The 15,128-nt window shown below is 42.3% G+C and overlaps 2 protein-coding genes across 6 annotated transcripts in view; both read right to left on the reverse strand.

Moving 5' to 3' along the window:
• Position 1: 1 nt before the first annotated feature.
• Positions 2-10,639, reverse strand: HTRA4 (HtrA serine peptidase 4). The gene is made up of 9 exons (XM_019748148.2): positions 9,913-10,639; positions 9,371-9,470; positions 8,439-8,643; positions 7,364-7,558; positions 6,909-6,941; positions 5,382-5,496; positions 4,902-4,959; positions 4,385-4,480; positions 2-552 (listed from the first exon to the last, which is right to left on the reverse strand). Exons 1-9 carry the CDS (start codon positions 10,397-10,399, stop codon positions 387-389), a joined length of 1,455 nt encoding a protein of 484 aa, XP_019603707.2. The 5' UTR covers positions 10,400-10,639; the 3' UTR covers positions 2-386.
• A 90-nt stretch (positions 10,640-10,729) lies between these two features.
• The window catches only part of PLEKHA2 (pleckstrin homology domain containing A2), a 69,389-nt gene continuing 64,990 nt past the window's right edge, over positions 10,730-15,128 (reverse strand). For all 5 annotated transcript variants that reach the window (XM_019748152.2, XM_019748153.2, XM_019748151.2 and 2 more), the window contains one exon: positions 10,730-14,812. In XM_019748152.2, the coding sequence (XP_019603711.2) occupies positions 14,450-14,812 (363 nt within the window). In that variant the 3' untranslated portion in view covers positions 10,730-14,449. The remainder of the gene's footprint in view (positions 14,813-15,128) is intronic.

The following is a 15,128-nucleotide window of genomic DNA, read 5'->3' on the forward strand; positions in this document are numbered from 1 at the left end:
TGTGTGTGTGTGTGTGTGTGTGTGTGTGTGTGTGTTATCCAGTTTGTGGTTATAGAGAAGTTTTAAAACACTAAAGTGCCCTTCTGTCAAAGTTAAATTAGAAACTGCCTGTTCTTCAATTGTTTCCTATCTTTAAGTAAAATTCTGTAGGTTCCCCAGACTTCCTGGCCCTTCCTTCTTCAACTTGCTGAGTAAGGCTTCTTAGCAGCAGTATAGCACTCCCAACCTAATGGTCCCTGAGAGTGTGTGTGTGTGTGTCTTAAAGCATTCATTTTTCTTTATAAGAAAGAGATCCTAAAACCTCTTGCCATCTTGGCACATCTTCAATACAAACCAGGTAATATAGTTTTGGTTTTGTCAGATAATTTCTCTTTAAAGCAAGATACCTAATCAATTATTTCAGGTGTGACTGTCAGAATCAAAGTTTGACTTCCCCGACGAACCATGATGGAAAGAGAATCATTGTCCTTAACAGCTTCAGTAACATCAGTTATGGTGGTAACAGGTTGCCCATTTATGCTGACAATTACATCGCGGTCTCTCATCCCAGAGCTGGGAAGGGGGGAACAAAAGGACCATGAAACTATGAGTTTTACTTATCCCCATCAAGAATTTAATGTCAATCTTATGGCACTAGTAGATTGCTGGCATTAAATATACCAACCAGGAAACCCAAAACAGCTTCAATCCTTTCAAATATGAAGGCTGTTCTAAACTATGCAGTGAAATCACCTGGAGGACAACAATCCTATTCACAAAATTAAGATTCTACCAGAATCCTGTTAGAAGTTTACTCCTCCCATATATTAGATTTGGTTTGGAACAGTTTAGCTTTTAATTTCTATTAATCTCTGCATACCCCTCAAGCATACTGCCAGTTTTACAAGGAAACATAAAAAGCCCAAGCAATATATTAGGTTGGTGCAAAAGTAATTGCGGTTTAAAATGTTGAAAATAATTGCAAAACCGCGATTACTTTTGCACCAACCTAATATTTTCCCCAGACACTGATCAGTTTGATTTTAAGAGCCAACTTGCCCCATCTTCACCCACAGTTTATGGAACTAGGGAATATGTTGAGCTACACTATAAAAAGCTCTGCTCCCAGTAAGTCCAGGTCTAAATATTTAAGGCTCTGTTTCTAGGCTTCTCTTCCCCCAGAGTTGTGATTGTATTCAGTCTCCAACATATTTGCTTCACATAAAATACATATTCTAGAAACAAAAACCACCTCCAACTATGAAACACAGCAATAAATACTAATATATATAGCCATGTTGTGATTTGTCTTCAAGTCGAAAATAGCCTGGAAGAGGGACAACAAATTAAATGACTCCAGAAGACGTGTGAGAGAAATGGGATGCCTAAGGATGAATAATATGGGAGGATTACCAAGACATGTGGAGTTCATTTTTTTTTTAAAGGAGAAATGTAAAGCAAGAGGATGTGAAAAGAAGTTTAAAGATAGAGCTAAAAGCATGGAAAGCCTTTAGAACAAGGCCAGCTCAGGCATATGACTGGGATGGTGCACAAAGAAAGAACTTAATTCATGGCAGTTCTGTAAGTGGAAAAAGAGAAAAAAGGGAACCTGCAAATTATTACCGAGTGCAAACTACACCAATTTTGAGGAAGTGAGGCTCAGACAGGATAAATGTCCCACAGCTTGTAAAAGGCTAAAGTAGGACATGATCCTGGGTCCTTCAAACTTGAAAAACCATCTTCTTGCCACTGGATGACTCTGCGTCTCAGAAGCAAGAAAGCAGCCACCAAAGCAGGATAGTAATAGAGGTAAAGCTAGGTTCCACATCTCTTCTGTCTGACTTACTGTGTAACTCTCACGTTAACCTCTCTGTAACTGCTTCCTCTGTAAAATAATCACTGTATCATAAGACTACTGTGGGCTCAAACAAATAGTAAAACACATAAAATGGTGCTTGACATACAGTAAGTGATTAATATATGCCAACTGTTAGTACTATAATTATTATTATTATTAGATATAAGTGGGTGAAACCAAAAGAACAGTTTTCCTATTTAGAAGTGACATCAAGCAAGCATTAATTCCCACATTTTAATGTGCATCCAAACCATGGAGATCTTGCGTAAAATGCAGATTCTGATTCAGTGGTGGGCTTGTCATCCTGCATTTCTAAAAAGCTCCAGCTGATGCTAATGCAGCTGGTCTACAGACCACATCTCAAGTAGCAAGAACTTGGAGATCTGAAAGAAATAGCTTGGCCTTGAACCAGAAGTTAAAAAATGGAGGGGGCGGAGGGGGGATGGGAAGCAGGAAAGTTTAGAAAAGCCTGTGACACGCCAAATTTAGTAACATGAGACTTAACACTTAGCTATTCTGAATAGTTAGTGCCCTATGGTTCTTTGCCTCCTACTAAAACAGTTGCCATAATCTAATCAGGTTATTGAGCTCTTGAAAAACAAAAAGAATGAGAGACGGATAGTGAAATATAAGAGAATAATTGTCGGACAAGCCACTTCTTCCCTCAGTAGTTAGTATAAATGTTCAAAAGAACAGTAAAATCAGCTGGAGTGTCTTTTGGAGAGCTACTCTAGCCTTTGCTTTATTCAGTTTATTTATTTACACCTTTGTTTATTTGCTTGTTTGTTTATTGAGTGCTGGCTTCAGATACTGTCATCCGGAATTCAAAGAAAAAAACTGGTTCAAGACACCTAAAAATATGTTCTTAAACTTTTAACCCTTTGGAGGATTCTTCTGATTCTTAATAACTAAGGTATCAAAGTGGTAGATTTGGGGATTTCTAGCAAAATTAATTTAAATTTATGCTATTACCTCATACATGAATTCTTGAGCTACAGAGAACCATCCCCTTCCAAAAAAAAAAAAGGAAAGAGGCCCTTACAGTACACAAGTCTAAATCAGCATTACTGTCCAATAGAAATGTGAGGCAAGCCACACGTGTCATTTTAAATTTTCTGGTAGCCACATTTTTTTAAAAAAAATTTTTTAAACAGATGAAAGTAATTTTTTTTTTTAAAGATTTTATTGGGGAAGAGGAACAGGACTTTACTGGGGAACAGTGTGCACTTCCAGGACTTTTCTCCAAGTCAAGTTGTTGTCCTTTCAATCTTAGTTGTGGAGGGTTCTGTTCAGCTTCAAGTTGTTGTTCTTTCAGTCTTAGTTGTGGAGGGTGCAGCTCAGCTCCAGGTCCAGTTGCCATTGCTAGTTGCAGGGGGCACAGCCCACCATCCCTTGCGGGAGTCGAACCGGCAACCTTGTGGTTGAGAGGACACGCTCCAACCAACTGAGCCATCCGGGAGGCAGCTCAGCTCAAGGTGCCGTGTTCAATCTTAGTTGCAGGGGGCAGAGCCCACCATCCCTTGCGGGACTCGAGGAATTGAACTGGCAACCTTGTGGTTGAGAGCCAACTGGCCCATGTGGGAATCAAACCGGCAGCCTTCGGAGTTAGGAGCACAGAGCTCTAACCGCCTGAGCCACCAGGCCGGCCCAGAAAGTAATTTTAATAATTTGTCTTATTTGACTCAGTATATCTAAAATATCATCTGAACATGTAATATTTTACTACTTATTAGTACACATTTTATACTCTAAGTCTTTGAAATCCACTAGAAACAGCGCACAACTATAATATCCTACATAATGCAATGATTAAAGTGAGAGCAGACCTCCCAAATCAACAACAAAAAGGTGTGTTTAGTGCAAAAATATTTTACATTGCTTCTGGTTTTATTATTTAAATTAAAAAATTAAAAATTCACAGTGGGATTTATAGCTGATGTAATACAGAATTGTACACCTGAAATCTATGTAACTTTACGAACAATTGTCACCCCAATAAACTTTTAAAAAAATCAAATCAAATCAAAAATTCAGGGCCGGCCCGATGGCTCAGGTGGTTAGAGCTCCATGCTCCTAACTCCGAAGGCTGCCGGTTGGATTCCCACATGGGCCAGTGGGCTCTCAACCACAAGGTTGCCGGTTCAACTCCCACAAGGGATGGTGGGCTGCACCCCCTACAACTAGAAATGGCAACTGGACCTGGAGCTGAGCTGCGCCCTCCACAACTAAGACTGAAAGGGCAACAACTTGAAGCTGAACAGCACCCTCCACAACTAAGATTGAAAGGACAACTTGACTTGGAAAAAAGTCCTGGAAGTGCACACTGTTCCCCAATAAAGTTCTGTTCCCATTCCCCAATAAAATCTTAAGAAAAAAAAAAAAAATTCAATTCCTCGGTCACACCAGCCACATCTCAAGTGTTCAATAGCCAGATGTGGGTAGGGGCCCCTGTACGGAACAGTGACAGTCTAGATCCTACACACATTCCCCACGGCGCACACCTAGCGAGAACGAAAGAGGCTCGGCAAAGGCCTGGGCTTCTCTTACCTTTTAGCAGCTGTCCCTTGAATCACCTCATATACAAAAACTCCAGAACTCACATCAGGGAAATCTGGATCTTGCCTTTTAACTTCTTGAAGAAGGCTAAGAAAAGTGAGAAGAGTTTTTGCATAAGGTTAAGAAGCACAGTGATTTAATCTCCTGAGCCCTGGGCAAAGCCTCTGAATATCAGTACTACTCTACCTTTTCTCGCAAGGCTCACAGTGGCCAGAGAGGATTCCATCAAGTGGGTCACATTTATCTTCCCTGGGGGTGCTCTAATTTTCTATGTCAAAGCCTAGAACCATTGGACATTATAAAATATAGCCGCAGTGAAAGAAACTACCAAGGAGTACAGTGAATGTTGATGCAGGGTGAAGCATGTACCTACCCTGTGACAAATAGGGCCTATGGCCACGACAGTACACAGCTGTAATCCCAACACTTTATAGTTTCCTTGTTAACACTGTCCAGCTATGGCTTTTGCTTCTGAAAACAACCCAGACATATTCAAACCCATGCTTACTTCATAGTGAGGGGCAGCATTCGCAGACCCAGGTATTTCTTCTGTGAAAGAGCCTTTCCTAGAAAGGAAAATTATAATGTGTTACTAACAACAAAACTTCTCTCCTTTTGGCAGATCTTAAAAGACACCTGAGTCACAGAATATCCTCACTATTATAGGTGCTCTTTCAGGCTGTCAGTTGTGAAATGCGTGCCTCAGAGAACCTTTGTCATTAACACAGACAATCCTCCCCACCACCTCCCCACCTCTAGCCCTCAAGTTTCCTTTCCACAACAATTCAATCCAAACATTTCTGGATACAATTCATGCCTGGTTTTGTGCCTAGTCCCCTATGTTGCTGCCTGAACCACCATGATGGGAGCTGGGTACCAGTGGCTCAGTATTCTACAGAACTGAAATTGCTAACTCCACCATCTCCACAATAGATTGAGCGCTCCTGAAAAACACATAAGGGAACGAAAAATTTCTCCATTTCCTTACCTTTCAACTGGCGCTCATGGAATTCTGCCAAGAACTGTCGAATTCGATCTGAAGGAATTGCAAAGGAGATTCCTGCAGTCACCTTCAGTGTATTTATGCCAATCACATCGCCATCCTGGCAAGGGAACAGACATCACTCAGTCACCAAGTTGTGCAAACTGAACAAATAGGAAGCAGTGGAACTAGTCGCGTGGGGTAAGAGTACAGAGAGGCCAGAGGAAACGTGTGCTTCTTGAATAGAGAGCAATGGATGTTACCTTAGAGAAGAGTGTGCTAGTAAAGCAGAGAAGGCCTACACACGTGTAAATTCCAGCTGACGAAATTTTCTTTTCCTGAAAAATCTTTTTTTTTCTAATCTTTTCAAATCTTTTTTAAAAAATCTTTCATCATTTTTTCTTTCACCAAATTACATTGATTTTAACAGTGAACTATAGTTTGTATTTTGGCCCAGATAAGAGGATAAGGAGTATTTTTGCCTTTTCATTCCTTAAATGAAACTAAAAATAAACATGGAAAAGGCAAAAAGCTGTTGGATTTTCAGCAACACTTCAGTGAAACTATTCAGAAGAATTAGTAAATTGACCTTAGGAACAAAGCTCTACAAACCAAAGGTACTATGATGTGACAAATACTTTCCTCTTGGTGCATTTCATCATCCTCTAGCCCTTGTTAGGTAATGAAAAGGATAGAAAAGAAACTTCTAATCATATTAAAATATAGATTATAACTCAGTTGGTCTGGAGTGTGGTCTGAAATTCTGCATGTCAGCCCTGCTCTAGTAAATTCATTATCTACTGAAAAACAAAAGTACAAAAAATTGCATGCATTTTTATAGGTAAAAAGTATGCAATTAAAAAAAAAAAGTATGCAATAATTTCACATACAATTCCTCCTCCTCCAAGCAAGTGTAATATGTAAAGAGGAAGCACAATCAGCTGAAAGGGCCTCAGAGAGCATGATCACAGACTGTGTGTCAATCAACATTACACTCTCATGTTTTCACGTGTATTTCAGCAACTAGAAACCCTGTCATTTCCACTAGAAATGCTGAATAAAATTGAAGAATTAAATACCTTACAGAGCAATAGATTCCTGTTGTGGTTTTTCTGCCATCTATTAGTAGGTCAAGACTAAAAACCTGAAATTAGCATTTTTGGACGAAAAACAGTTCTTCATATGCAGCACCAGTGGGTCTTCAAGGAAATGTATTACATAGTAGTGCAGTTGGTCATTTGACATAAATTTGGATTTAGTACCTAGGACTTTTGTTAACTATCCAACGAAAACAGAAAGCATGTGAAAGAGATGTAAGTGTAAGTAAACCCTGGGACTCGCAGTTGGATGAGATCACATGCCAGGATGACAAATCCATCGTAGATCTTAAATTTTCCTAACTGTTTACTGAAGATGCCATCATAGAAAAGAATCATACCACAAATCTTTATGATCCTAGTCTGCATCATGGAATTTGTAAAGTCTTTAAAAGTTAGGAAGAGACATGAAACAGCAAGGTAAGTAGCCACTTACCAAGTTCACCAGAGGCCCGCCAGAATTCCCGTGCTGAAGACAGAATTTGAAAAAGCCATCAGTACTTTATTCCTTGTCGTTGATACATAGTTCCTAAATAGGCTTACCAAAAGCAGCCCGCACTAGTGAGTCCCTTGGGGGCAAGGCAGGCAAAGTTGTTCCCCCATTATCATCAACATTGAAGTCAGTGAAGCTAAAGAACAAGAGCAAAAGACCACCTCCTACAGCAGTACAACAGACCTCTATAACAGACCCTAACAGACCACCTAATATCATGGACGCCATCACATCAAACAGGTTGAACTGTAACAATGTGGCTTTCCATCCCTCTCATGAGGATCTAACTGAACTCTGGACATCCCCAGAAGGCCAAAGGGAAAAGAAGGCACTCTACCGTATTCTTCTCACTGCACTGCCAGTGTATGGGCTCACAATGGCCCTCCCAAGTAACTTACATTAATTATGGCGTCAGTCTGGATATAGTCCATGTCTGAATCCGTCAGCCCCAGCTCTTTGCCCCCTCGCTGTGTAGTGCTGACAATTCCAGCAGTCACTGTGTTCTGCAGAGAAAACGGACTGCCCAAGGCCACCACGAACTCTCCAGCCCGCAGGTCAGACGACCTTCCTAGCAGCAATACAGGAAGGTCAGTCTGCACGGGGGCAAAAGGGATGGGGAGGACAGAGAGGTGAAGAAAAAAATCAAGAACAAAATCAGCCAGTATTTGTGTACAACATATATATGACACAGTCTTTATCATTTTGGCATTTATAATCCAAGAATCACCCATCCACATAGGTTCTAGGACTAACCTGATGCTTCTTCCTCACATTGCAACTACCACCAACTAAGATGATGGATCATCTCTAAAATCTAAGATTATTGCTTTGTAGACATCACTGTGAATAAACCACGAGTGAAGTAACTGGTGGACATAAACTGACATTAGCAATTTACTTAGCACTGCTCTTATCTCAAAAGTTTACTGTCAAAGTTAATAAGCCACAAACAAAGGACGTCACCCAGAAAAGTTATTCTCAAAGTTTAATGTGCAAATGAATCACCGGGGGATCTTAAGAATATGCAGATTCTGACTCAGTAGGACCTGGCTGGGGTCTGAGATTCTGCATTTCCAAAAAATTCTCCGATGATGTCCATGTTGCTGGTGTGCAGACCACACTTTGTACAGCAAGGACCTCAAAGTGTTCCTTAGCAGCTCTGAATCCATTGCAATCATTCCTCGTACTCTAAAACAAGCAGAGAAATAAGTTTCCCAGAAGAAACGTCTGTTGTTGAAGGTGGTGAAGGAGAAAAAAAAAGACTGCTGGATAGTTCATAGAAATTGTTAGGGATGTACAGACAGGTATGGAAGAAAATAAAAGAGGGAGTGAAAAACAGAAAGGAAGGAAACTAAAAAACAGCATAGGTAGAAAAGATGTGGAGTGGCTGGAAGTGAGGTGGGAAAGAAAATATGAGCAAACTGATGAAAATCCCCAAATATGCAGACTCTGGTTTGGACCTCGCACACTCACCTTTGGCTCAATCTTAATCAATGCAAGATCCAATTTATGGTCAATGTCCTTGACAGTGGCTTCATACTGGACCCCACTCTGGAGCTCCACCTGGATTCGCTGCCGGTTGGTGAGGACGTGGGCATTGGTAACAATAAGCCCATCCTCAGACACTATGAACCCAGAGCCACTGGATGCAGGAATATCCTTGATGCTGAGAGGTGACCTGTCTCAGCAAGACAACAGCATAAACAGAGGGCAGGAAAATCAGGGGATCCACCACAGTAAATACCGGAACCTCATGTTAAGCATACCTCCACCACAGTTTTCTCAGACATTTTACTTTTCCCTGTCTGTTTTTTATCTTTCCATATGTAATTGAACTCTGGATGTTCAGTGCCCTGGCCATCTCTTTTGAACACGACTGAGAGCTGATTCCAACTCTCCTTTCCATGGGCACTCCCTTCTTCAGGGCTGCTCAGAGCAGCAATCCTCTGCTCCAAAGAGGCCTAACCTAATCACAATACTATGGGCAAAAGTGGACCTACTGCCAAATTATGGAGGACCCAGGCAGCGAGGGAGTCAAGGAAGTCTGGCTCCTGTTTAGGTTCTACTATAACTGGCCTTGTGACAGAGGATTGCCTTCTATGTCAACGAAGGGGCTGAGCAAGATCACCATCCAGATGCTTCCCAGCTCTTGCATCTGACCTTCAATTTTGTCTGGGAGATGAGGTTAAGAGAAACCCCCGCCTCCTAAGTGTGGGGGAGAACCCAGATTTGGAAGTGGGAATCCTTATCCCTTCAACGACCCTGAACAGGTTACTTGATCGCTTTGAGCCGTGATGTCCCCACAACGGTTTTTACTGCTACGTGATGCTTGTAAGGCGGTAGTGTGGGGTCTGAAGCACGGAGGCCCTCAGATAGTCAGCCAGATAGTGGACGGCCTCCTTTACCTGCGGAACAGCTGCAAGTGAACCACGGATGGCGCCACCTTCTCCACCACAGCGGAGATGAAGTTGTACTTGTTCCTGAGCCAGCCGGCGCTTCTGGTCCCTGTGAAGAAATGCTCCATTCTTGGAGGCAGTGGTAACCCTTGCGGCCTGATGGTCTCAGGGGTCTGATCTCAAACTTCTCAGTCTCTCCCCTGCCCCTCTCTCCACTTTCCCTCCCCTTCCTGTCTTCGGTCTCCCCCTCTTGTGTATTTATTTATTCCATGCAGTCCCGTAAGGATCCGCCTTGAGGGAACCAGACCCATCATCCCGGTTGGGAAAAAAAAAATTTTTTTAAGGGAAGATGGCATTCAACAGGTATGGGGAGAAAAATGGAGAGAAATCACATGGCAACCGGTAAAGAGGCACCTAAAGAGGAAAGAAAATCGGGAATAAGGAGTGAAATCCCGGAGGCCAATGGAGCAGAGGGAGCTGCGCGATTGAAAATATACGCTTCTTAAGAAAATCCCAAGAGTGCCCTGAGAGAGCGCGGCCCTAGCGCTCACCTGGATTCCCACAGTCCCCCTTCTGCACGGGCACGGCCGGGAGCGCGCCACGGCGGCGCGCAGCACGGTTCTCGGCGCGGAGCGCGCACAGGCTGGGGTAGGTGCGCCCGTCGCTGCCGCACACTGCAGCCCCCGCCGCTGGGCAGCCACAGGTGCCCCGCCGGATGCCACCCACGCGCAGGGTACTGAGCGGCGCGCTGCATTGCAGCCCCGGGGAGCAGGGTCTGCCGAGCGCTCCGCCGCAGACCTCGCCCTCGGCGGCAGCGCACACGCGGCAGCAGCGACAGCGGTCCAACACCGGCGTCGCCCCCGCGGAGCAGGTGGGCAGCGGGGGACAGCGCATTGGCTCGCAGGCCGCCGGGCAGAACGAGGGCCGGGTCCCCTGGGCCTCCACCCGGCGCACAGGCACTGGGGGCAGCAGCAGCCACAGCAGAAGGAATTGTCCGAGTCCAGCTGGGCGCAGCAGGGGTCTAATCATCCTGCTCATGTCTTTGCTCCCACTTTCCCAACTGCTTTACTCTGGACCTGCAACCCCTCTTAAATAAGCAACACTTGTTCCCGGCTAGGGTGCCGCCTCCACCAGCCCCCAGACTTGAAGGGGCAGAGTCTGGCAGAACCCTCCACATGCACACCCGTACATCTTCCTACAGCCGTCCCTCCCCTGGGCACACATCCACCCCCAGGCAATGAAGAAACGCTCCTAGCCCTACCCTGAGCAGGAACCTACTTCGTGAAATCCATAAAACCAATAGGGCAGACTGACAAGAGAGATGATCCACCCACGGACAGAAGGTCGGCGTTAGGAAAACACACCATATTCCAGTTATTTCGTGTGGGTTTATTACAAAACAAGCAACAAAACAGTTTTAGAAAATTATTTTTTGCTACATACCAATTAAGAGATCAGATAAAATGAAGCATAACAGTTTCCATGCACTCAGCTCAGTGCTTACAGCGAGTGCATTTCACAGCTGAAACATACTGGTTCAAAACACAAACTCATGCCACACCTTCTTAAGCAGTGGGGAAAGGGATTAAACAGTTCAAACTCTACCTAGCACAAGTGACTGTAATTGACTGATGCAGGCAATAACACAGAGAAAAGTGAATAAGGGAAAAAGTGACACCAGTAGAAAAGGTTTAATAAACATGTCCATTTCTAACATGTTCAAAGTTTATAAACAAACTTGACTTGGGAAACTGCATTTCCAAAATACTGTTTACCTCCATACACCTGTTTATCTGGCTAACAGTGAAAAGAACTACCCAATCTCACTTCAAGTGAACTACAAAGCTGGACCTTAAATCTACTCATTCTCATGGGAGTTCAGCATTTTACTCAGAAGCAGATGTGCAATTCCAGTATTTTGACCTGAAGTCACTCTACTCCATGTACATTTATGACATCTCACAGAATGTAAAAGACCCAACTATGTATGTTTACCAACCATCAACTGACCTTGAGTAAGCAAATCCTCAAGCTTCCAAGAATAGTGGATTATAAATAGTTCAGCTATAAGAAAGTTCACCTGAAATACTGTGACACATACCGTGTTTCCCCAAAAATAAGACCTAGCCGGACCATCAGCTCTAATGCGTCTTTTGGAGCAAAAATTAATATAAGACCCGGTCTTTTATGTTATATTATATTGTTATATTATATAAGATATAATTATTATAATATAATTATATGAGATACAATATATATGTATATTATAGTAAAATAAGACCGGGTCTTATATTAATTTTTGCTCCAAATGACACATTAGAGCTGATGGTCTGGTTAGGTCTTATTTTCGGGGAAACACATTAGTGGATCAAGAACCCTTCAAAAGTCTTATGAGAACAGCACAACTCACAGAAGAGTTTTATTCCACAAGGAAAATGTATCTTTTTTGGTTCCTTTAAAAAAAAAAAAAAAAAAAAACTCAAGATTTATTCCAGAGTCTATGCACTTAACTACTAACTTACACTGCATACCCACTCTATTTTTTCCATTTGGTTCCATTTTATACATTTAAAACCAAATGCTTTGGTCGTATATGTACCATCTTTGGCTTACATGTGTGATGACATTAAAAAGCTATGATTGAAAACTGGCCAGAAGGTAAGTAATATGGACACAAAAGGAATTCTGAAATAAGGTTTGGGAATGAGAATGCTTTTAGGCTTCATTGAAGATAATTACATTTATCTGGTGTTGGAATTACAGTAATAATGTTGCAGCTTGGAATTCCCAAATATTTGCTGACTAGAGCCTCTGAGGTTTTCCCTCTATTATGAAAATACAATCTGGATTTGTAAATATGTAACACATTCTCAAAATAGACCTTACTGAATAAGAAACATATCAACTCACTAGAATAGCCAATTAATTTAGCAGTAATTTAGCAGTTTATTTTTTAAAAGAGAGAGAAATGGGTAGTTTTTGTAATTTAAACAACGAAAGATGAAAACTTACCATGAGTTAGGGAATGTTTAAAACAATCTCAAAAGTCCCTAATTTATCTTCATTAATTCAATACCACTCACGGTGCACTTCCTTTGACCTAACCAAATAATTTTCTTGAGGAAAACTGGAAGATGAAACCAGAGATAAGGAGCTTTAAGAATTTGGAATGACTTTTTGAAAGCAGGCTACTTTAAGTATGCTGTAACCTCTACCACTCAAATAATTCCCAAACCAAGGATTTCTGAGGACAAAAGTACACAAGAGTCTGCAGAAAAAAGAAACAAGAGAGAGATCCAGTAGCAAATTTCCTTTTTTACACCAGGACCACTAGGCCAAACCATTTAAGTGAAGGATAGCTCCAAAGCAGTGCAATCAAGAAAAGTTCTCAACATGATTCAGCCTTCAAGGAAACTACACTGCCTGAAAGAAACATAAGATTTCCCTCAAGCCACAAAGGATTTTCTGATCATGTGTTTTCACCTCTGCATTAGATTTGGACATAAGGAAGGGGAGGGATCTATTTACTTAGGTAAAAGAAAAAAAGCTTCTCTTAACCTCTTCCTCTACTCATTATTTTTTATTTAAAGATATCATTAATTGATCTAGCTGATAAAAGTTAAGACAGAAATGAGTTTTCTCTCTGTAAGGAACCCTAGTAAGTTCCTGATAGCAGTTCACCACATAGGTTGGATAGATAAATCCTCCCTGCAAGTAGTATCATCTTGTCAAATGGAAGAAAGTACACCCTAAAACTTGGGTGGGAAATGCAATCTATGCTCTTCTACCAAGGAAATCTCTAGTCAGCAATGCATACCTCTAATCAATGTGGCTATACAGTTTCTATTTTATTAAAAATATAAATATCTCTCAAGATTATCTTTGCATCTCTCTACTCCTAAGTATACAGAACCTCATCAGGTTACAAGTCAGATCATGCAGTACACAAGGCTTCATTCAAAGGGCAACACAAAGAATAGAAAGAAAGCAAATCTGCCAGGGAATACAATGTACATCACTTGAACTTAGACTAACGTCGGCCCATTAAAAAAGAGCTGTGAGGCAAGGATTCAAGATAATCTGTCTTTGCTAAAACAGATTGTTCCTTCTGTCTATAAAACATGGATCAAAAAAACTTAGCTGGATGAACTATAATCCAGCTCTTCACCAGCACCTGCTTCAAAGCGAATCTAAAACTCTAAAACAGAGACCTCATCTATCACACGAGTGAATTATCATACACTTATCAAGCCTTCATACATTCCCACTAACAGCATATCAAAGGAAATGTCTCTTCTGTTCTCAACAGTCATAACATTTAACACTGATAAACCCATCCTTGGGGCTGGACACAGAAACCAGGTGGGCAGGTCTGTCACTCACACTGACAGTATTTGGGGTTAAAGAACATCTAAATGAGAGCAGAGTAATTCCCAAAACTGGCTGATGCACTGGGGTTCAATCACTCCCTACACCTTACAACAGGTCTCTATTTCTTCCGCTATGGAGGTCCCTGGGGGGCATATGCCCCGGTAGACATTCTGAGGGCCATTGCCAGCCCTCAGATTTTAACACCTTCCCTCAGAATATATCCCAGTCAAGCCAGAGCCTGGGTCTTCCACCGCCCCTCCCTCCTTTCAGCTAAGTTAGTTTCTACCCTTCTACTTCACAGTCAAACTTCAGCCAATAAACAGAAATAGGATAAAACCAGATGACTGGCCTAAGATTCTGTGCCTGGCCTGAAAACAAAGAGAAGAAACTAAAACAAAGACAAGGAAATAAAACTCGATTAAGGATGAAATTGTACTCCCAACCGCCTCACCAGGACCACCTTATAATAGTGGAACAAGAGGCAACCTACTCTCCACTGAGCATGCCTACAGGTCTAACCTAGTGATTTCCCCAAATTAAACACACAGCATTGATTTTCTTTTTTTTAAGCCAGCTGGATGGGCCTCTCCAACAGAATATCCACAGGAATATGAGTGGCATAATGGCCTCTGATTGTCCTCCAACAGGTAAATAAACTGAGTCATGGCCTCCTTTTCTTGAGTCCTTCCCCCCTCCCTCCCTGGATATTATGCGTCATCACACATCAGAAGTCCGTATGTTCTCATCATCAAGGTTGAACATAAATGGTTTCTCCTTGGGGTGCTGGGGTTCCGATCTGTGCCTTATCCGGGAGCTAGGCAACACCCCAGCAGTATTGCTCTCCCCAAGTCGAGGCGTGAACAATGAGTCCTCAGGAGTCTCTTCAGCTGGAAGCAGCTTTTGCCCAGCCTGGGGAACAGGTGTCCAGGGTTGCCAGGAAGAGGCCACAGAGGGAGCTTTGCAGAGGGCTTTTTTCTCTTCCACAGGTGGCCGCCCTCTGCACAAGACAGAGTTGGGCCCACCTGAGAGGCTGGAGCTTCCAGAGCGAGTCAAAGAAATGGATCTAGAAAAGGACATTTCCTACAAAATAAAAGGGAAGAAAAAAACAAAGGAAAGTAAGGGCTTTCCTGACAATGTTTATCCCAAAGCCCCCAGGAAGAGTACACTCCCAGGATCACTACCTCATAGGTCTAGAAACACTTGTCCACAGAAATCAAATACGTCCAACATAACTCACTTCAGATGTGTCAAGTTCTGCCTGACAGGGCACATCAGAAACTCTGTTTCTCTATCCAACTCTACCTCACCTCCTCCAACAACCAAAAATAAAAATTTATACCCTAAAGAGTCAAAAAAGAAAACAAACAAGATATTCTGGGGCTTTCGCTGCGACCAG

The sequence above is a fragment of the Rhinolophus sinicus genome, linkage group LG04, assembly GCF_036562045.2.
Source record: "Rhinolophus sinicus isolate RSC01 linkage group LG04, ASM3656204v1, whole genome shotgun sequence".
NCBI lineage: Eukaryota > Metazoa > Chordata > Mammalia > Chiroptera > Rhinolophidae > Rhinolophus > Rhinolophus sinicus.

Coding starts and splice junctions, on each gene's coding strand:
- HTRA4 (XM_019748148.2), bottom strand. CDS start 10,399: ATGAGCAGGATGATTAGACCCCTGCTGCGCCCAGCTGGACTCGGACAA. Junction 4,960..5,381: donor CCATGAGCGCCAGTTGAAAG/GTAAGGAAATGG, acceptor TTTCCTTTCTAG/GAAAGGCTCTTTCACAGAAG. Junction 553..4,384: donor CAAGGGACAGCTGCTAAAAG/GTAAGAGAAGCC, acceptor CCCCCTTCCCAG/CTCTGGGATGAGAGACCGCG.